Genomic DNA, 23273 nt, shown 5'->3' with positions numbered 1-23273 from the left:
GATGATTTGTTCATGGTTCCAGCAGTTACCATGTATATTTGCAGTTCAGGAGAGGTCACCTGACCTCTTACTCCATCTTGTTTTGCAGCAAAAGGTATCAGTTTTGAGTACAATTCATTAGTTCATTTTATAGTTTATAATTTCTCCTTGCATGAGCATTCCTCTTAAAACAGATTTGGGTGGCGCAGTGGTTAGCACTGCAGCCTCACAGCTCCAGCGACCCGGGTTCAGTTCTGGGTACTGCCTGCGCGGAGTTTGCAAGTTCTTCCTGTGACCGCGTGGGTTTCCGCTGGGTACTCCGGTTTCCTCCCACAGCCAAAGACTTGCAGGTTGACAGGTAAATTGGCCATTGTAAATTGCCCCTAGTGTAGGTAGGTGGTAGGAGAATTGAGGGAAGGTGGGGGAAGTGGTAGGGAATATGGGATTAAATGTAGGATTAGTATAAATGGGTGGTTGTTGGTCAGCACAGACTCGGTGGGCCGAAGGCCCTGTTTCAGTGCTGTATCTCTCAGTGACTCTATAAAGAAGATGCAGAGCAATTATGAAACTTGATTGTTCTGTGGAACTGGTTGGGCACTTAGACTAGACCAGATGCTAGTTTTGATGTGTTGGGTTTAAGTACTGTGATGAAACGCCCTAAAGTCGAGAATGAATGGGCAAATAAAACATTAACAAAATCAAATCTGGGGAAATGTGTACTTAAGTTAGGTGACCCAAAGAACATGAAACTAGTCATTTTTAGCGATGCTTCACTTGCTAATATTCCTGATGGGTATTTAGTGCAGCTACGTTCATAATATTTCTTATGGGAGATGTTCTCCTTTAGCTTGGGAAGCTAATAGAAAAGGATATTAAAAGTGCCTTAGCAGCTGAAATACTGGCTTTTGTGGAGGCTGTGATATGGGATTCTATTTGTCAAATATTTTAATTGAGATTCTATGCAAGGGGTGTATATCCATTGGTATATCCATTGAGTGTCATATAGATAATCTTTTATTGTAATCTAATGTACACTCTGTGAAAAGTGTGAGTGAGAAAAGCTTATGAATTAACCTTGCTGGCTTGAAACAAATGCTGGAGACAAAGGAAATCTCAAATTAAATGGGTGGATGCAAGTCATCAACTGTTTGATTATTTTACCAAAAAAGAAGTGCATGTATAAAGACATTGTTAGGGATCCTAGAGGAGGGGCACCTCACAATGTAATGCTTTGTACAGAATGGAGGTTTCTGATTTGATTTTGGTTATGCATCTTAACTCTAATTTTTATTTTATGTGAAAGAAGGCAATCTCTTAATTGTATATTAATTGTGTTTACCATACGAGTTAGGAGCAGACGTAGGTCATTCAGCCCGTCGAGCCTGCTCCGCCATTTAATAAGATCATGGCTGATCTGTTTCTGTCTCAAATTCCACACTCCCATCTACCTCCAATAATCTTTGATTCCCTTTCCAAACAAGAATCTATCTAACTCTGCCTTAAAAATATTCAATGACCCCGCCTCCACACCTTCTGAGGCATAGAATTCCAAAGTTGCAGAACCCTCTGAGAAAAGATTTCTCCTTGTCTCTCTGCCCTGAAAGGGCGACCCCTAATTTTAAAACAGTGCCCCCCCCCCCCACCCCCCCAAGAGGAAACATCCCCTCCACATTCACCCTGTCAAGACCGTTCAGGAGCTTATATACTTCAATCAAGTCTCCTCTCACTCTTCTAACTCCAATGAAAACAAACCCAGTCTGTCCAACCTTTCCTCATAAGACAACCCGCTCATTCCAGGTATCAATCTAGTAAACCTCCTCTGAACCGCCTGCAACGCATTCGCATCCTTCCTTAAATATGGAGACCAAAACTGCAGACAGTATTTGAGAAGTGGTCTCACCAATGCCCTCCATAACTGAAGCATAACATCCTTACTTTTATTTTCAATTCCTCTCGTAATAAAGGATAGCATTCCATTAGCCTTCTTTATTACTTCCTGTATCTGCATACTAACCTTTTCTGACTCCTGCACGAGAACACCTAGATCCCTCTGCACCTCGGAATTCTGCAGTCATTCCCGTTTTAAGAAATATTTTGCTTTTTTATTCTTCCTGCCAAAGTGAACAACTTCACATTTTCTCACATTATACTCCATCTGTCAGATTTTTGCCCACTCATTCAACCTATCAATATTGGTCTGCAACCTCCTTATGTCCTCTTCACAACATACTTTCGTACCTATCTTTGTGTCATCTGCAAATTTATCTACCATGCCATCGTTCCCCTCATCGAAGTCATTGATATAAATTGTAAAAGGTCGAGGACGCAGCACTGACCCCTGCGGGACTCCACTCGTCACATTCTGCCTATCAGAAAAGGACCCATTTATGCATACTTTCTGTTTTCTGCCAGCCAGCTAATCTTCTATCCATGCAAGTATGTTACCCACTACACCATGAGCTCCTACTTTGCGCAATAACCTTTTATGTGGCATCTTGTCAAATGCCTTCTGGAAATCCAAGTACAGTACGTCAACGGCCTCCCTTTTATCCACAGCACATGTTCTTTGAAGGAGTAACTCCAATAAATTGGTTCAACATGATTTCCCTTTTAATTTTCCCATTTAATTGTATACAGGAGGTGAGCAATAACTGGGATTTCACTTGAATGCATACAAAGAAACACTTGCTGTGGTTGAGTTAGGAGGCGTATGCTTGTAATGTTTAACTGAGTAAATATTGATTCCTGTACTGTCCTTCCTGGCTATCCCAGTTATAACAAAGTGAGTGGGCAAGAAGGAATATAATGTGGGGAAATGTGAGATTATTCACTTTGCCTTTTAGATTACTTTCTGCACCTGCACATTGATTTGTGTATGTGGACACAGCTTGTTATCTCGCCATTAAGAAAATATTCTGATTTTTCTTTCTTGGATACAAAGTGGATTGACCTCCATCTGCCACAGTTTTGCTCACTCAACTTAATCAATCTATGTCCCTTTGTAACTTCCTGTTCTCAGCTTCACAATTTACTATGCCTCCTAACTTTGTTTCATCTGAAAACTTGGACATATTATGGTCTATTCCTTCATCCAAGTTATTGATGTATTTCGTGAAAAACTGAGGCCCAGCAGAGATCCCTGGGAAACATGATCTGTCACATCCTGCCAATCCGTGTATATTCCCTTTATCTCTCCTCTCTGTCTCCTACCACGTAACTACTTACTAACATGCGTTATAACGTTACTTCCAATTCTGTAGATTTTATTTTTGCTAATAATCTCTTGTGTGGATATTAACAAGTGCCTTCTGCAAATCCATATAAACAACAACTTAGACTGTCTTCTATCCATCATTGTTCATGATCTCCTCAACATCTTCAGCTAGGTTAGTCAGATATGACCTACCTTTCTGATCTCATGCTGTCTCTGATCAGCTCATACTTGTTTAAGTGCTCAGTCACTCTGACCCCAACATTGATTCCAGTAATTCTTCACAACTGACAGTTATGTTGTTTCCTAATTTCTTTAACTCAACTTTTTTAAATAATGGAGTAACATTTTCAATTTTTCAATCCAAAGACACAATTCCCAAATCTAGAAAGCGTTGGAAAATTATGACGAATGCAGCTGCAATTTCGTCAACTCTTTCTTATAATACCTTAGGGTGGAAACCATTAGATCCTAGAGATTTGTCTATCTGAAGTCCCGTTATTTTTTCCATTACCATTTTTCTACATATATTGAATTCAATAAGTTCCTCCCATTGGCTTATTTTTAAGTTCCCTTGTACCGTTGGCATTTTGTCCTCTTCCTCTACGGATACAAAGTATTCCTTAATATGTCTGCCATTTCCTGATTATCCAATATATTATCTCTTGCACTCTGTTTAATGGGCTCATGTTTCCCTTTACCAATCTGTTTCTCTTAATTTAGTGATAAAAAGTTTTAGGATGTTAAATTGGATAGCCCCTGAAAACAGGCACAGGAATTGTGATGCAGGCAGCAGACCAACTTTGTGGCTGTGGGCAGGACTTTAAACTAACCGTTGGGGGAGGGAGGGTTTGGGTAAGGGGAAATTTAGAAATCCAAAGTGAGAGGTCAGGGCATCAGAGCAAGATAGTAACGTGGGTAAATGCCAACAGAATGGGCCAGGAAGGGACAAGAGAGTTTAACAAAAACTGTACATCGGCAAATAAGGTAAGCGCAGGGAATGGAGGTAAAAAAATGAAATGAAAGTTCCTTTATCTGAATGCACGAAGCTACTGTAATAAGATAGATGAACTAGTGGCACGAATAGAGGTAAATGATCCAGATCTAATTGCCATTCCTGAGACTTGGTTACAAGGAGATCAGGGTTGGGAAATGAATATTCCAGGGTATGCAATATTTTGGAGAGACAGACAGAATGGCAAAGGAGGAGGGATAGCCCTTATAGTAAAGGATGACAATAAGGACATTTATAAGAAGGGATCTGGCCTCAGAAGATCATAAAGTAGAGTTAGTTTGGCTGGAAATTAGGAATAGCAGGAGTCAGAAAACACTGGTGGGAGTAGTTTACAGGCCCCCTAACAGTAGTTATATTATTGGACAGAACGTTAAACAGGAAATTATTGGAGCATGTAACAAAGGTAGTGTATTAATTGTGGGGGACTTTAAGCTGCATATAGACTGGGACAATCAAATTGCAACGCTGGTCTAGAAGATGAATTTGTAGAATGTTTTCGTGACAGTTTCTTGGAGCAATACATTGTTGACCGACTAGGGATACTATTTCGTATTGTATAATGAAACAGGGTTAATTAGCAATGTCGTAGTAAAAGATCCACTGGAAATAGTGCTCATAATACAGCTGAATTTCATGTTAAGTTTGAAAGTGATACATTTCAATCACAAACAAGAATCTTAAACTTAAAGCCAATTACGAAGGTATGAGTGGAGAACTGGCTAAGGTTAATTGGGTAAATAGACTAAAACGTATGGCGGTAAATGAACAGTGGGAAATATTTAAAGAAACAATTCAAAGGGTTCAACAAAAGTACATTCCGTTCAAACACAAAAACTCGTCAAGAAAGACCCATCTGTGACTCACTCAGGAAGTTAAGGAGAGTATTAGACTAAAAGAAGAGGCTTACAATGTTGCAAAAAATAGTAGCAAGTCTGAGTATTGGGAGTGTTTTAGAAATCAGCAAAGGGCCACCAAAAAGTTGATAAAAAGGGAAAATATAGATTGTAAGAGCTTTTATAAGTACATAAAAATGAAGAGAGTAGCTAAAGTAGACATTAGTCATCAGAGACAGGAGAAATCTTGGGGAATGAGGAAATGGAAGAGGCATTTAACAAATATTTTGTGTCTATCTTCACAGTAGAAGACACAAGTTCCATACCAAAAATAGACAGTAACCTAGAGACTAAAAAGGGTTTGACACCAGCTGAGAAAAAGTATCGGAGAAACTTGAGGGACTAAAATCTGACAAGTCCCGAGGACCAGATGACCTACACCCTAGGGTCCTAAAAGAAATAGCTGCAGAGATAGTGGATGCGCTGGCTATGATTTTCCAGAATTCCTTAGATTCAGGAATGGTCCTGTCAGATTGGAAGTTGGCAAATGTTATAATGCTTTAAGAAAGGAGGTAGAGAGAAAACAGGGAACTACAGGCAAGTTAGCCTAACATTAGGCATTGGGAAGATGCTGGAAACTATTACTAAAGAAGTCTTAACCATGCACTTGGAAAAGCATAGTGTGATTTGAACAAGTCAGCATGGTTTTACTAAAGGGAAATCCTGTTTGACAAATTTATTAGAACTTTTTGAGGATGTAACCAGTAGTATAGTGGTAACCACAGTGGCACAGTGGTTAGCACCGCAGCCTCACAGCTCCAGCGACCCGGGTTCAATTCTGGGTACTGCCTGTGTGGAGTTTGCAAGTTCTCCCTGTGTCTGCGTGGGTTTTCTCCGGGTGCTCCGGTTTCCTCCCACAGCCAAATACTTGCAGGTTGATAGGTAAATTGGCCATTATAAATTGCCCCTAGTATAGGTAGGTGGTAGGGGAATATAAGGACAGGTGAGGATGTGGTAGGAACATGGGATTAGTGTCGGATTAGTATAAATGGGTGGTTAATGGTCGGCACAGACTCGGTGGGCTGAAGGGCCTGTTTCAGTGCTGTATTGCTAAATCAAACCAAATCAGTATACCTGGATTTCCAAAAGGCATTCAATAAGGTACCACATAAAAGATTAATAGGCAAGATAAGGGCTCATGATGTTGGGGGTAATATATTAGCATGGATAGAGGATTGGTTAAAAGACAGGAAACAGAGAGTGGGCAAAAATGGGGCATTTTCAAGTTGGCAGGCAGTGAATTGTGGGTGCTGCAAGGATCAGTGCTGGGGCCTCAGCTATTTACATGCTATGTTAATGACTTGGATGAAGAGACAGAGAGTAATGTATCTATCTTTGTTGATGATACAAAGCCCGGTGGAAAGGTAATCTGTGGAGAGGACACAAGGAGGCTGCAAAGAGATATAGACATGTTAAGTAAGTGGGCAACAAGATGGCAAATAGAGTATAATGTAGGGAAGTGTGAAGTTGTTCACTTTTGTCATAAAATAGTGTCATGAAAACCCCACCTGCCACAAATGAGGCATATTCATTTTGTCATATGAAACATTAATTTTAAACTGTTGCTGGATTGAAGAGATGAATCGTTTAAAGAGATCAGCAGTGCTGGAAAAATTTGCATTCTAAGAGACAATTGCCTAGGAAAAGACAATGGAACTGCTCCCTGTTCCAATTAACCCAAATGGATTTTGATCAGCAGATATTGAAGGTGGAACAAGGCAGCATTCCATTTCCGCCCCCCTCCCCCATTGCGGGTGTCTGCTAAGATGAAAGGAGTCCACAAGAGTGCAGGAGAGTTTTTTAATTAACAGCTAGTCACATGACTAACCTGCTGGCCCAGGGTTTTTGAATTGTGCTCACAGAACAGGTTGAGGACAGAGACTGCTTTGAAGACAACACTGAAGGAAGGTCTCTGTCCCTGGCTTTCTCTTTCTCCGAATTTCCAAATCCACTGACGCCACTTAAACCTTGAGAGTAGACTCGTACATCGAAACAAGTTTGAAAGTGTGCACTGGGCCCCAATGAAACGACAAGATTTAACTGCAATCAAAGACTCTACATCGAACTCAAAGGACAGTAAATGAACCCCAGCTATTGCTTCAAACTTTTCCCCTTTAGTCTTACCCCTTTGCTGTCTCTATCTGCATGTCTGTTTATCGCGTATGCATGCTAGCATGGTCGTGTCGCGTATTTGTAGTAGTTTTAACCGAATTAGAGTTTTAAGGTTAATAAACCTACACCTTTCTTGTTTAAATCTAAGAAAACCTGTCTGGTTGATATATTTGCCTTACAATTGGAGAGCAGTGAACAAGAATTCACTGAGGGGGAGCTAAAAACACGGTATTTTAAAAAATTAAATCCTGTTATGGTCAAACCAGGAAAAGGCTGAGAGGGAACCCCTAGACCCCTTTCTCACCTAGTCATAACAATAGAAAAGCAGAATATTTTTTAAAAGGTGTGAAACTGGTAAGTGTTGAGAGATACTTGGGTGTACTTGTACAAGGAATGCACAAAGTTGACATGCAGGTGCAGCAGGCTATTAGGAAGGCAAATGGCATGTCGGCCTTTATTGCAAGGGGATTGGAGTGCAGAAATAAAGAAGTCTCACTAAAATTGTACAGGGCTTTGGTGAGACTGCACTTGGAATACTGTGTGCAGTTTCGGTCTCCACATGTAAGAAAGGATATACTTGCACTGGAGGTGGTGCAGCGAAGGTTTACTAGATTGGACCCTGGGATGAGGGGATTGTCCTATGATGAGAGGCTGAGTAAATTGTGCCTATATTCTCTGGAGTTTAGAAGAATGAGAGGCGATCTAATTGAGACATACAAGATTCTGAAAGGGCTTGACAGGGTAAAAGCTGAGAGATTGTTTCCGCTGGTCAGGGAATCTAGAACGCGGGGGGGGGGGGGGGGGGGGCACAATCTCAGGATAAGGGCCGATCATTCAGGACTGAGATGAAGAGAAATTACTTCACTCAAAAGGTTGTGAAACTTTGGAATTCTCTACCCCAGAGGGTTGTGGATGCTCCATCATTGAATACATTTAAGGCTGGGATAGATAGATTTTTGGTCTCGCAGGGATTCAAGGGATATGGGGAGTGGACAGGAAATGGAATTGAAGCCCAAGATCAGCCCTGATCGTATTGAATGGCGTAGCAGGCTCGATGGGCCATATGGTCTACATCTGCTCCTATTTCTTGTGTTCTTGTGCTTCCCGCTTATTTGAATGATTTTTGTGTGCAGCCAACATTAACCGTGATGTTGATTGGCTGCACGCATCAGCACGGGGCCCAAAATTGTAACCAGCTAAAGCCAGCATGCATCTCTTAAAGAGGAAATGCATTGCAGTTGGAGTAGAGCTGGCAGTCATTCCAGAAGTGAGTGTGACCTGGGAAACAGTAAAGAATGGGAGCCAGTGGGCTCCAAGATTTTCAGATGCTGCACTGGAGACCTTGTTGGAGGCCTTGGTGGAGCAAGTGGAAAATAGGAGAGATGCCCTGTATCTGCAGGCAGGGGCATATCTGCAGGGGGGTGGGAGGCCCTCCAGCCACATGCTCAAAATGTAGTGGGAAAAGATAGCCATGGAGGTCATTGGCAGGAGTACAGCCCCCCCCCCCCCGAACCTGGATGCAGTGATCTCACATGAGTGGTCACCATCGTGAATGCATCCTCAGATGCCATATCCTATCAACTGCACCAATGCGCAATTCACTACAACCTCATCACTCACGAACCAACAATCTCTATCCATTAAGATTCATATTTAACATTCATATGCACCACTTCACTGATGTTTTTAGCACTGCTGCAAGCCTCACACCACATCTCACAGCTTGCACACACTGCCAGCTATTCAACCGTGATAGCCACATCACCCAATATATTGTTCAACACTTACTCACACATTTCCCTCTCTCTTACAGAAGAAGGTGGTACACAACTGGAGGCAGTAGGGGCTACCTGTAGTGCATGTCCTCACCTCCGTGGAGCAGCTGGTGCTGGTCATTATTGGAATGTCCATTGCTAAGGCAATGGCCAGTGGCAAAACTGAAAGCTGAAACCCAAGAAGTACAGCCTGGTCTGGCAGTGGGAGGTACCCTAAGAAGATAGTGATGCTGAATATGTACCATCACTCAATTGCGCACTCACAGCCACCAGTTCAGATACCGACACTGCGCATAATTTAGCAGATTGCACAGAGGCAGGATCTACATGTGATGAGACATCAGGCATGAGTGGCTTTCAGCCAGGACAGTGAGCAAAGATAGTACAGGTGTCAGCTCATCAGAGAGCAAGGTAGCACATGGCTTCCACCGCAGAGGACTCAGGTGAGGACTTCAATGGGGCAGCCTGCAGAAGAAGGCTGATTGGTATGTACAACAAAATGATTGGTGCATTGGGAGGCCTGCCAGAAAGCCTGCGTACAATGATAAGCATGGAGGAGTCTAGCACCAACTTGGCACAAAGCTTTGGACTCCATCCAGTATGGAAGTAATGGAGTCCTCCATTCACACACTTGTGGACACAATCATGATGCAGTGTCTGATGGTCATTGTCATGCTTCAATTTCATAACAAGCAGCAGCCACCCAATGTCTGAGTGCTCCAGTGGAATCTCAGACTGCTGTTGTGCAAGATCAGTTTGCTGCCATGCAAGCTCAGACTGCTACCTTTATGGCTGTGGATTATGATGTTCAAAGGGGCTTCCAGGGTATTACAGCAGTCCAGCAATCTGTCCTGCAGTGAATCACTATCATCACCTCAGGGGAGCAGCAATGTTTCCATGGAGCACTAACCTGCTGTCCTCTCTCAGGATGACAGCATTTGTCCTCTCACCTCTGCCCTTGCTGTTGCCTGTCGGCCAGACAACCAATACTGCTGCCCCCCATTATGTAGTCTGCAGCTGGGCCTTCTAGGCCCAGAGCTGCTCAAGGTCATCCTGCAAGTTCATCTGGAGTGTCCTCCACTGAAAGTCAGTGGGCTCCCACCAGCCATCCTGCAGCCACTGGGGTAGCACTGCGTAGGAGCACAAGGGTGATTAGTTGACTATTGTATACAATATGGCATGATTTCATTTATAAATTTGGTTTGGAATGTTTATTTTGTGGTGGTTTTTATTTTTGCATTGTGACGAATCAAATGCTGTGATGGTTAGTTGACAGAGGGAAAACAAGGGCCAGGATTTTATGCTGGCAATGGGGGTCTCGACATCCGGACAAACCTTGTGTTGACTCTTCTGTGGAAGGCCTGCTGAATCTGGTGCCAATTGGGCACTTAAGTGGACAGCGGGGGCCTTCCATAGGATCAAGCGATCCCAGCAATGGAAGTTCCGCCCTTGGAGAACTGCCAGAGGCTGGCAGCTCTTCCACTGAGCAGTACCACTGCGGAGGCGGTGGCTGCTGCCAGTGGAGCACCTACCCGAGGCCCAGGAGCGTCGCTGGACCCAGGCCACAGGTACATCAGGCGGGAGGGATCTCGCGGGGTAGGGGTCATGGTGGAGTAGGGTGTAGGGGGGTTATTAGAAAGGCAGGAGGATGGATCTAAGTGAGGCCTCTCCTTTTCAATGCCAGGTCCCTTGTTCAGGGACTGTGCCTTTTAATAAGGGACCCCCCCCCCCCCCCCCACTCCGCCACCCCACCACCCCCCATACCCCACCAGGAGCCGGGAAGCAGCCCGCAAAGCTAATTGCAGCAGCGGCAGAATGAGGCCCTTAATTTGGACAGAAGAGGGAAGGCGGCAGGCTCCCCCCCCCACCCGCCCCCCGCCACCATCCCAACTGATTTTATGCTCTTTCCGCCTCCAAACCCGCCGTGGGGAAGAGCATATATTTCCCCCCAAAGTGTGGGACTGTTAGTGAATGTGGAATTGGGTTTCCCGTTACTGAAATTGCACTCTGATGAGTACTTCACGGACAGCCCAGGCAAAAAGAGACTGTCTCGGTTGCCTCCTCTCCTGATCCTTGTCCTCTTCCTCTTCCTCTTCTTCCTTCTCCTCAAGCTCCTGCTTCTGCTTCTCAGCTACTCGCGATATAGCTGGTGGCAAGGGCTGTCCCCTCCTAATGGCAAGGTTGTGCAGGAACAGTAGCACACCCCGCCCACAGATCTTGCCATCTGCCAAATACTGCAAAGATCCTCCCGAGTGGTCCAGGGCATGGAGGCATTGTTTCAGCATGCCAATGGTTTGCTCTGTCACATTTTTTTATGGCGGCAGAGCTCTCATATGCATGCTGTACATGTGTGTGGGTTGTGAACTGGAGCCATCAGTCAGGTAGTCAGCAGATCGCTCCTGTTGGCCAATAGCCACCCGTTGGTTTGCCATTGTGGCTCAATTGCAGATGTCACAATGGATTGCAAAATGAAGCTAGGACACCAGCCATTGACTAGCATGATTCATTGCCTATGGTCATACATCAGCTGAATGTTAAGAGAGTGAAATCTGATACATTGCAGAGTTAACATGCAGTGCCCACAAAGCGATGTGCGTGCGGTCAATTGTACCCTGCACCATGGGGAAACCTGTAAATCCTATCAAAACAGTGTGCTTTCTCTGCCTGCTGGCCTCTGCCAAGAGAGAATGAAATGTGGTCATCTCTCTTTGTATGGAGAGGCTCAGTGATCTGCCTTACTCAAAGTAGATGGCAAACTGCAAGATGTTGCAAATATCTCCAGGTCCAGCCTGGAAGTAGCCTGACACATTAAAGTTCATTGCCACGGTCACCTTCAAAGCCACTAGCAGTGTGGTCCTTGGCCTGCTCTCAGGTTGTAGTTGTGGCGGCAGCAGATAGAACATTTCAGTGAGGACATCCTTACTGAAGGGCAGACGTCTCACGCGATGTCGGCCCTACTGAAGGGCAGACGTCTCACAGGATGCCATCCTGTCAGAGGCGAAGCTATGGCGTCTGCCTCTGACTGCATGAATAAATATGACCTTACCTTGGTCATAGGTTGCAGCAAGAGCTTGCTGTCATCGCTGCAGCATGGGTCCAATGGCAAAGTCAGTGCCAAGGACTAGCAGCAAGGTGTATTGTCGTTGAATAAGCTATGGCCCCATTGATGTCATTGGAAGAAGTCTCGCCCCTTGAGGTCAAGCAGTCATTGATCAGGTTGATGCTTTATAATTCTTTATAATAATTTTAAGTAGTTTTGCACATTTTGAAAACCTTTTAGTACTTCTAATCAGTTTTAAATCATTTTCTAAGTTTTGAAAAATTGTTGTGAGCTTTGAAATACTTTAAAAAACTTTACAAACATTTTAAATACTTTTAACTAACTTTGAACTGTAAACCTAGCAAGCTTGCTAGGGAAATCAACCTACTGAATAATAACCAAAGTAACCAAGTATCATGGAGATTAATATTGGTCTATGGTGACCAGTATACAGTCCTGTCCACCACTAATTTGATTTGTTTTTAAGAAGATCCCTGGTTACACAAACCCTTGATTGAGTCTGGATATAGATTCAGACGCTTCTAAAAGCTGGCACAGAGACAGATTCCAGATGTTCTGACAGTTCAGTAAGTTATCTGCATGGCCTTCGAATATGTTTACTGGTGGAAATGCTTCCGCTTCCCCTGTCAACTTCTGCTGCAGGTCCCCTTCAATGCATGTTTACCACATCACTTGAAGATTGAACACAACTGAAATGTGCTACTATGCCTTCTCCTTCTTTCATTATGTTCTGTTTCCAAGGGATTATACAGTGACATGTCAAATCCAGCTCTGTTGCCATTATCCGTATACTGTTTTCCAATTGCTTCGATATCTCTTACATAGTCACATTCCATTATTTACTGAATGTTCCTAAGCTTATGTAGCAATTTAAATATTTTTATGATGGCACCAACCTGATCCTGAATTGTCATGAGTGTTTTGAATGATTTTACTATGTCAGTTTGTACTGTGTCCTGGTTCATTTACATTCAAGAATTACTGAATTCAAATTAAATGTCACTTAATGCAGATCAGCAGATTACATTTCGAAAATATAAAACCAGGAGCCAATTTAGATAACATGCTGGAATGACATCACAGTCAACTTTCACATCCTCCTGTGAACATCACACCACCACCAGCTGCCAGTTTATCGAAGACTACAGCAGCTAAATCTATATGAAAAAGTACTTTTGCTTCTGTCAATTTGTTTTTGTTTTGTTTTAGAAATACAGCACTGAAACAGGCCCATCTCTTTTTATCAGCAGTAGTTCAATGAAGAGAAAGTGACTTTAGCTATCAGTGTGCTGCAGAGAAGCAACTGTCAAGGAGACATGTCCTGGCACAGCAAAATTGGGATAGCTCCCACGGTTCTGACATAGGCAGGACTGAGGAGCTGGAGGAGCTGGGGGTGGGCGAGAAGAGGAGGTGGGGGAGTGTGGGGGGCTGGGTGAGAAGAGCAGCTGGGACAGCCGGAGGAGCTGGGGGTGGTTGGGAAGAGGAGCCAGGCGTGCTGGGGGTAGCCAGGGAAGAGAAGCTGGGGGAATCATGAAGAACATTTTTAATTATAACAGTTTACAGCCTTCATCTATCCTGCCTGATGCAGTTGGTTTGGTTTTCTCTGTCCAGTAATCTGAGTGAAATGGGTATATTTGAAATCTTGCATCTGTGTTCCAGTGGAGATGAGATTGATTTCCCCCCATCCTCACCAGTTTCCACCATAAACATATTCGAAGGCCATAGCCAGGTTGAACTGGGATCTGGCTGGTAGTGCTCGACACAGCTTTGCATGGTACAGGTATCTGTAAGAAGAGAAATATGAGTGATCTGTGTACTTTTGAAACGCTTGCCTTAGTCGTTGATGTAAATTGCTGTGATCTACTTTAAGTAGATGCACTGCAAAAGAGGTGAGTATTGCTCACTGGGGCTTAGGTACTCTTCATCTGACATTTCAGTTTAGAGAAAAGAATTGTGACCTTTCTGCTAAACAGTTATAGGAAGGGAAATGGAACATTTACCATTTTGGGCGCCAGGTCAGATATAGCATATTTCATTGAAGTAAAGCCCCTTTGGACTGTTCCACCAACATGCCTATGTTAAAGGCTCGACTGCACTGGAATTATGTTTTTCTTCTGTTTTTCACACTGGCCATTATGAGATCTCTGAATGAGGTAAAGAACATAGTGGCAGATTACCAAAATAGCAAATCTATTGTCAGCTGTGGCTCAGTTGGTAGCATTCTTGCCTCTGAGTCTCAAGGTTCTGGGTTCAAGTTGCATTGCAGGGCTTGAGCACAAAAGTCAAGGCTGACACTCCAATGAAGTACTGAGGGAGTGCTGCACTGTTGGAGTGCTGTCTTTTGAATGAGATGTTAAACCGAGGCTCCATCTGCTCACTTAGGTGGACTTCAAGGCACTATTTCAAAGAAGAGCGGGGGTCTCTGGTGTACTGGCCAATATTTATCCTCAATCAACATCACAAAAAGAGATTATCTGGTCATTATACATTGTTTTTTGTGAGAGCTTGCTGTGCGCAAATTGACTGGCATGTTTCCATTACAACAGTTGTTACGACCAAGGCAGAAGGAGTGCATTGTATTTCTCTAGTTCCACTTCTTCACAGGTCATAACATATATTTAACTGTGTACCCAGTTACTGATGCGGCCAATTATCTGCTCTATCTATTTTAGTTTCAGAATAAAATCCACCAAACAGGTTTCTTTAATAAACAACAAAAGTATTAATTTATTATAAAACAAGACTTAGTCAATAAAGATGCAAAGCTTTAACACACAGTTTGAAATATGACAGTGAATATTCCCTTCTAAATACCCAACACACACCAGTTAAAGGAAAAATAAAGATGCTTTGGCCAAAGTACTTGTTAATTCTTGAAGAATGCATACAGATGGCATACGGTCTGGCATCCAAGTACATGTAGAAGGGTCACTGAGATCTTTTCAGAAGCAGTTCGTTTGGGAGATATCGAGAGAAAGTCTTCCAAAAGTGTCTCAGTGGAAAGAGGCGTTACAGCTATCACAATAATAAAATCAAAATACTGCAGATGCTGGAAATCTGAAATAAAAACAAAATACTCAGCATCTGTGGAGAGAGAAGCAGAGTTAAAGTTTCAGGTCAGTGACCTTTCAAGAGAACTGGCAAAGGTTAGAAATGTAATAGGTTTTAAGCAAATAAAGCAGGGGTGAAGCAAAAGATAACAAAAGGGAAGGTGCTGATAGGACAGAGGGTCACAGAGAATAACTGACCAGAAGGTCATAGAGCAAAGGCAAAGGGTGTGTTAATGGTGTGGTGAAAGACAAAGCATTAGTGCAGAGAGGGTGTTAAATGACTGAATAATGAACAGCCCTGGCCAAAACCACAAACATGAAAAAAACAGTGGGCAGGCACATAGTGAAAAAATGAATGATGGAACAAACTAAAATAAAATAAAAATAATAAAAAAATAAAGCTAAAAATATAAAAGGGAGGGCCAGTCATGCTCTGAAATTATTGGACTCAATGTTCGGTTGGCTGTCGCGTGCCTAATCGGTAAATGAGATGCTGTTCCTCGAACTTGCGTTGATGATCACTGGAACACTGCAGCAAGCCCAGGACAGAGATGTGGGTATGAGAGCGGGGCGAGTGTTGAAATGGTAAGTGACAGGAAGCTCGGGGTCATGTTTTCGGACTGAGCTAAGGTGTTCCGCAAAGTGGTCATCCAATCTGCGTTTGGTCTCCGTAATGGAGAGGAGATCGCATTATGAGCACCGAATACAGTATACTAAATTGAAAGAAGTACAAGTAAATCACTGCTTCACCTGAAAGGAGTGTTTGGGGCCTTGAATAGTGAGGAGAGAGGAGGTAAAAGGGCAGGTATTACACCTCCTGTGATTGCCTGGGAAGGTGCCGTGGAAAGGGGACGAGGTATCGGGGGTAATTGAGGAGTGGACCAGGGTGTCTCGGAGGGAACAATCCCTTCGGAATGCTGACAGGGGAGCGGAGGGGAAGTGCGTTTGGTAGTGGCATCACGCTGGACGTGGCGGAAATGGTGGAGGATGATCCCTTGGATGTGGATGCTGATGAGGTGGAAAGTGTGAGGACAAGGGGAACCCTGACGCGGTTCTGGGAGGGAGGGGAAGGGGTGAGGGTAGAGATGTGGGAAATGGGCCGGACACAGTTGAGGGCCCTGTCAATCACAGTGGGGGGGAATCCTCGGTTGAGGAAAAAGGACATATCAGAAGCGCTGTTGTGGAAGGTTGCATCATCATGTTTGTACTTTTGACCAGGGCTGTTCATTATTCGGTCATTTAACACCCTATCTGTACTAACGCTTTGTCTTTCACTACACCATTAACACACCCTCTGCCTCTGTTCCATGACCTTCTGATCAGTTATTCTCTGTGACCCTCTTCTATCAACACCTTCCATTTTGTTATCTTTTGCCCCACCCCGCTTTATTTGCTTAATTACATTTCTAACCTTTGCTAGTTCTGATGAAAGGTCACTGACCTGAAATGTTAACTCTGTTTCTCTCTCCACAGATGCTGCCAAACCTGCTGAGTATTTCCAGAATTTTTGTTTTTGTTACAGCTATCATGCACTGGATTTTGTGCAGGGTTTCTCAGAGCGGTGGAGAAAAGATGAGCTGGGTGTTTTCTTTCAGCAAGCTACAAACCGAACTGAATCAAAACAGTATTCAAAAATGAAACCTACTCTTGAGCACCATAAATCTTGACATGTCACTTCTCTTGTAAACAACTCCCATAGTCAGAAGGCACCTGTTGTTTACTTAGCTAAAGACATGTGACATCCAGTAAATGTTTTAAACAGTCCTTCCAGTGACCCTTTAAAAAAACACATCCACCTTTCAGTCCTCCAATGAATCCATCTCCACAATTCTAAAACATGAGTCTTCAAAAAATATTTAAAAATCAAAGCACTGCACTTCCAAAAATATCATTGGCTGGGAAGTGCTTTGAGACATCCAATGTTCGTGAAAGGCGCTATATAAATGCAAGTTTTTTTTATTAAAGTGTGCAGTTTACCACTGATTTTGTGAATTAGGGATATTCAGGGTTCAAAACATAAATATAGTGCTTTTTTAAAATAATTTTTAAAAAGAATTAATATTACAGTCACCTGGAAGTTTAATGTTTTTTGCTCATTCCAGTCTTTTTGATTTTGCTGTGAGGCCACTCTGTTCTGGTTGACATAGTCCCATGCTTGAGTGCTCATGTGGAAGAAATCAGGAATTCGTGAACAGCAGCGCCAGGCACCTGCCAAATACATCATGAACATGCTGGACAGGAAGCACTCTAGCCTACCAGCAAATACTGTTTTAAGATTTATTAATACTGGAATACAATTTTGAACTGTTTAGATTTCTTGTGGATCAAGAAATGTGCAACATTTCAGTTTAATCGTTCTAATTTGCATTGCTTCTTCTTTACCAAAGTATATCTGTCATTGTATTTTGTGTATTTAAGCATCAGCTTTCAATAAACCATTTTAAATTCAGGATTTTTCTTCTGGGCATCCATCCAGATCTGAATAATTGTACAGCCCTTTTAGAACTTGGTATTGTTTTTGAACAATCATCTTTGGGTACTGAATGTAAACATAAGTAATTTTTCTGGAAAAAATACTTTTAATAAGAATTTGAGGTGTTCCTGCTTTTGATGTTTTACAATTACTTTTATTGTCCTAAAAATGGTTTCTCTGAGGATTTGCACTCTCAGTAATTTTCCATTGATACACCAGAGAGGAGATGGCTGTCTTTGTTTTGGCTATCCATCATAAATATTTCTAGAAAGTATGCACAGATGCTTAATTCTAGTGGCACTGCAGAGCCTCCACTGAAGGAAGGGTGTAATTAGCAGTGTGACAAGTTTACATAGGAAATATCCATTAGAAATATGGACAAATAAAATTATAATGGGTAAAGTTAACAGGAAGTGCAACAGACATAAGATTTTTAATATATCAACTAGTTGGTCTTCCATGGGGTGTATATAGGAAGCTAACACAAAGTGCATTTTTTAAATCTCAGGTGGATTCAGAGGGGATAATTGGGGGAAGGAGGAAGGAAAAAGATAGTGGAGTGGAGAGAACAAGAGGGGAGGGTAAGAAGGGGAGGCAGGGACGGAGAGAGAGAGAGGTAAAATTAAAGGCGTTTTTTTAAAAAAAAAGGTCAAGCAGTTAAAAATTGAAAGCAAAACTTTACTGCAGTGACATCCAACAGACGTAGGCTGTGTGATTTTCCAGAAAGTAACTCTTGAGCATAATCACCATTGGACCACAAAATTACCCAGTGGTCAGATTGTGTAGTTACAATGCGATAAGTTTATATGGGGAAAACCCATATTACATGTGGACATTAAAGGTGTTTTTTGACAGGAAAATGTTAAAGCAAAGAACTTGCATTTACATAGCACCATTCACAATCTCGGGATATGTCAAAGTATTTACAGCAATGCAGTGCTTTTGAAATGTAGTCATTGTTGTAGGAAATGTGGCAGCCAATTTACGCACGTCTCACAAGCAAGATTGTAATAATGACCAGATAATCTGTTATAGTGATGTTAGTTGAGGGACAAATATTAGCCAGGCAACTAGAAGAAGTCCCCTGCTTTTTTTGGTAGTAGTTCCATGGAATCTTCTAAGTCCACCTGGGAGGACAGACAGGGCCTCGGTTTAACATGTCAAACCTAAGATGTCACACCTGACAGTGCAGCACTCCCTTAGCACTGCACTGGAATGTTAGCTGATGAAAACAGTTTCTACTTACTTTCTCCATCAAAACCCTTCATGATTTTGAATGGCTCCATTAAACCTCTCATAACCTCTGCTCTAACAACCCCAGTTTCTCTAGTCTGTCCACTTAACTGAAGTCTCTGCTCACCTAATAAATCTCCTCTGCACCCTTTCCAAGGCCTTGCTCACCTTCCTAAAATATGGTGTCCAGAGTTGGCCACAATACTTCAGCTAGAGCCTAACTAGTGTTTTATAAAGCTTTTGCATAACTTGCTTGCTTTTCTGTTCTGTGCTCTATTTATAAAGCCAAGGATTCTGTTTGTCTTTTTAACAGCCTTCTCAACTTGTCCTACTACTTTGAAAGATTTGTATACGTATACCCTTAGTTCTCTCTGTTCTTGCACCCCCTTTAAAATTGTATCAGTTACTTATATTGCCTTCACTCATTCTTCCTACCTAAATCAGTCACTTCACACTTCTCTGCATTTCATTTCATCTGTCCATTTCACTAGTTTGTCAACTTCTTCCTCAAGCTTTTTACTGTCCTCCTCATTGTTTATTATGTTTTTGAATTTTGTGTCATCTGCAAACTTTGAAATTATACTCTGTACACCCAAGTCCAGGTCATTAATATATAACAAAAAGGGCAGTGGTCCTAATACTGATCTCTGGTGAACACCACTGCACACTTGCTTCCAGTCTGATAAACAACCGTTAACCACTACATTCTGCTTTCTGTCCCTTGGCCATTTTGTATCAGTGCAACCACTGTCCATTTAATCCCATGGGCTTGAATTTTGCTAACAAGTCTATCCTGTGGTACTTTATCAAACACCTATTGAAAGTTCATATACACAATTTCAACCATACTACCCTCATCAATCCTTTCCATTACTTCATCAAAGAACACAATCAAGTTAGTCAAACACTATTTGCCTTTAACAAGTCCATACTGGCTTCCATTTATTAACCTATATCCAATTGATAATTATTTGTCCTTGATTATTGTCTCACAGTTTTCCCACTATCAACATGAGGCTGACTTGCCTGTAGTTGCCGGGTTTATCCTGGGCTCAACCAAGAATAGATTCTTGGAAACTCCAGAGGTAATGGTGTAGGAAGAGAAACCATTGTAAGAGGTTCTCGGCCTATGACTGGATAGATAAGAATTGAATCAACAGTTTTAAGACAGGATCAGGTTCTGCTGTGTTGCATCACTGTATCAAAAGCATTGAAACTTACTATCAACTTCAAGTAGAGTGATGAAATTATAGTTTGGAGTATGCTGCATGCGTGGAATTGTGGAAGCTCAGATCAGCTTTCAGGCCAAAGTCATGGGCCCCATTAAATAAATTGAGCTGCTATGCGATGTGTAAGACTTCCAGGAGTGACCAGGAAACCATTGAGAGGGCTTGGAACAAAGATCCCTCCTAGAAGTTTTGTACTCTGTGAACTGGTTGTTTTGATAATTGTGCAGTGATATTTATCTAATCTTTGAAGTTTATCTCAATCCAACCTGCTGTTAAAAGTATTTTGAATATAGAAGCACTAATAAGAATAAATTTTCTTTTTTCCCACCTCCAACAGTGCACTTGCAGAAGCAGTTGAGAGCAACAAGTTCAAGACCATTGGGGACATTGCGTTCTACAGGTATAGCTCTATCCTTTGAGGCTATCAGCTCAGTAACCCCATCTTGCATTCTTGGCTTTCCCTCTGTCATCCCCATCAAGCTTTTATGCTCATTGAGGTGAAGGTTGTTTGTCTTAGCAGTGGAACTAGAAAAACTGTCAAGTTTTTGCTCTAGATAATCTCTGGCTCAACATCACCCGCTGCTCTTGTAAGTGAACCTCATGTCCTGTACTGACCTTTTACTGCCCAATGTTTAGCTTAGCAATTGCAGGATTTGGGGATCATAAAATAAAGAACGTTTACTCTGTGTACAAACACTAAAATGCTGCATTTACCATCACATTTGAACTGAAAAGCTCTATTGAGGTGAGGCACTACTCAACCCAATCAGTTGGCTGATTTTACATAAAATGCATAAATGAACCATTCACAACTTTGACAATGAGATCTGCCAATTTCCTATACTTCTCAGGTGTGAGAAGTAATAAAGACACCATCTTACTATCTCACCCCATTTTTGTAGATGATGTGTTTAAGTCTCTGGAATGGGACTTGAACAAACAACCTTCTGACTCAGGTGAGAGTTCTGCTGTTGACCCGCACTCATAGTATAATTTTAGGCCCTTTTAGGAAATTTGAATCCATTGTGACTGTTACAATTCTTTTTACTTGGTGGGTTGTTCCTTCAGGTGAGCATTATCAATGCTGATAAAGGATATTTTTCCTATTATGAGCTCCTAGTGACCGCATCAAGCTCTCAAGTTGCGTACATGATGTGTTACATGAGATGAAAACCTGTTTGTGCACAGACCTATTCGACTCTGGCAGTTCAGATTAGTTGGATTTTGTGCCTTGCATCTGTTTTCTTCCGCTGTCCCACTAATGTCCTCTTAAATGGACGTTGAGTGATGACAGCATTTTGCTGAGCTGTGGTTAGTCCTAAGTTCACATAGCATGCTGGCCTCCTTGTTTAAGCTTGCATCTGAAGAATGTTAACATGAGTGAGATGTTAAAAGACCTTGTAGCAGAACCTCTGCAGTAGTCAGTACCTTTAGGACAAAGGGGACAAAAGGTTGGAAACAAAGCTTGTTTGACCTGTGCTGAATCTTGGATAAATATAGGTGATCCTGCTGTTGTTGCCCTCATTACACTGTACCCTTCTAAGATGAGCTTGTTCCAACATCACTGCTAAGAGTTGAATAAACTCCTTCCAACCCGTATCTGATGATTCTTGGTTATGCTTGTGTTTTTGTTTCCCCACACCACCCCCGCCCCCGCCTAACCCTTCCAGGCGTCAAAAGAAGTTAGTGCCAGGAAATTCTCCATATCATGCCTTGCTGGACACACTGGAATTGTCAGACTGCGGAGCCAAATTGCAGCTCCTTAATGAAGAGGATAAGGTTAGTATCAAAGAGACAGGGATTGTGTTTTAATCTCTCAATGGTCACAGTAGTGCAATGATGATACAAGTTTAATAGTACCAATGATGCAGATATTTTAAACACAGAATAACACACTTGCTAAAGTGTCTTTCAAAAAATCCCAATGGCTAGGGTCTGTTACTTACAGGACAATACTCATGTTGCAATATTTTACAAGATATCACCAGGACTGGTATGTTGCAACATAACACACAGGTGGGAATTACAATGTGACATATGGACGAGTATGTTACACAGAGTAATGCACCAACAGTAGAATTATACAGAGGATGACAGGCTGGAATGTGTTCGCACAGGATAATGTAGGCTAGGATATTTTGAACATACACGTGTAACATGGGCTAGACTATACATCCACAGACTAGTGTTATCATAAGGAATATTACCCAGACTGCTGTGCTATAAACAGGATATTGCACATGCTGTCGTGTGTAAAAGGATGTTTACATCTCATTTTATTTCTCAGCAACTGAAATTTCTAAAATCCAAAATAATGGTATAAATAATTTTTCACAACACGAGCAATTTATCAACTGAATGCCTTTTAATTCCATCATTAAAGTTTTTACTTGAAGGCATCAGCCTCTCCCAAAACATGATATTTTTGTCCAGAGCTGTGGCTTTGTGAGCTGAGGTTAGATTGTACAGTTTCAGCATGTGCAATGTACGAAATTTCCCAAGCTGCAGTACTGATGGCAATAGTGACACTACAGTTCCCAGCCAGATTGGAGATGATTGAATAATTCCTCCATCAAACACTCAAAGACCACACTACTGTAAATGATTTTATGCACGTAACTTGTAGTAAATAACTATCTTCCACTCACTGCATTTCTCTTGAGAAATCAAAGTGCTTTTATTGGGAGAAGTTGCTGCAATTTCGGTCAAGCATTCTGTTTGTTGCAGTTTGTAGAGACTCTTTAAATAGACTCTGGAAATAGTCTTTCTTTGCTGCAAGTCCTGCCCTGCCTCCAATTCATTGGCTGGCACGGTGGTGTCAATAGACATTGTATGGAACGTTCTAGCAGGTTCAGAATATACAGAGCAAGAGACATAGAGCAGATCATTTGAACTTATGCGGATAGTGTAAAACAGGCGATATTAGATCAGTTGCCTGTTATACACCTGTCCCGATTTTCCCCTTTCCACTGACTTCATCATAAGTTAAGAGAGAAACAAATAGGCAGAGATCCAAATCCAAGAAGCAATGACACAAAAATGCCAAATTCAGATCCCTTAATAACTCATAAGGTAGTTATGAGTTATGAAATCTACGCACCCCTTGACCACTCTCTGCCTACCATCCTGTGCTGTCAGGCCTCATGCCCTGTCGTAACCCATCTCTCATTGAGAGACACTAGTGCAGTAACAACAACAACTTGCATTTATATTGCCCTTTTAACATATTAAAACGATCCAAA

The 23273-nt window shown here is 42.1% G+C and overlaps 1 protein-coding gene across 3 annotated transcripts in view; it reads left to right on the top strand.

The window, feature by feature from the left end:
- The window catches only part of LOC137373976 (neutral alpha-glucosidase C-like), a 159698-nt gene that overhangs the window by 26139 nt on the left and 110286 nt on the right, over nucleotides 1-23273 (top strand). For all 3 annotated transcript variants that reach the window (XM_068039679.1, XM_068039680.1, XM_068039681.1), the window contains exons 3-4: nucleotides 20369-20431; nucleotides 21702-21810. In XM_068039679.1, coding sequence (XP_067895780.1) covers nucleotides 20369-20431; nucleotides 21702-21810 — 172 coding nt within the window. The remainder of the gene's footprint in view (nucleotides 1-20368; nucleotides 20432-21701; nucleotides 21811-23273) is intronic.

The sequence above is a fragment of the Heterodontus francisci genome, chromosome 9, assembly GCF_036365525.1.
Source record: "Heterodontus francisci isolate sHetFra1 chromosome 9, sHetFra1.hap1, whole genome shotgun sequence".
Lineage (NCBI taxonomy): Eukaryota > Metazoa > Chordata > Chondrichthyes > Heterodontiformes > Heterodontidae > Heterodontus > Heterodontus francisci.
This window is presented reverse-complemented; position numbering and strand designations above follow the sequence as displayed.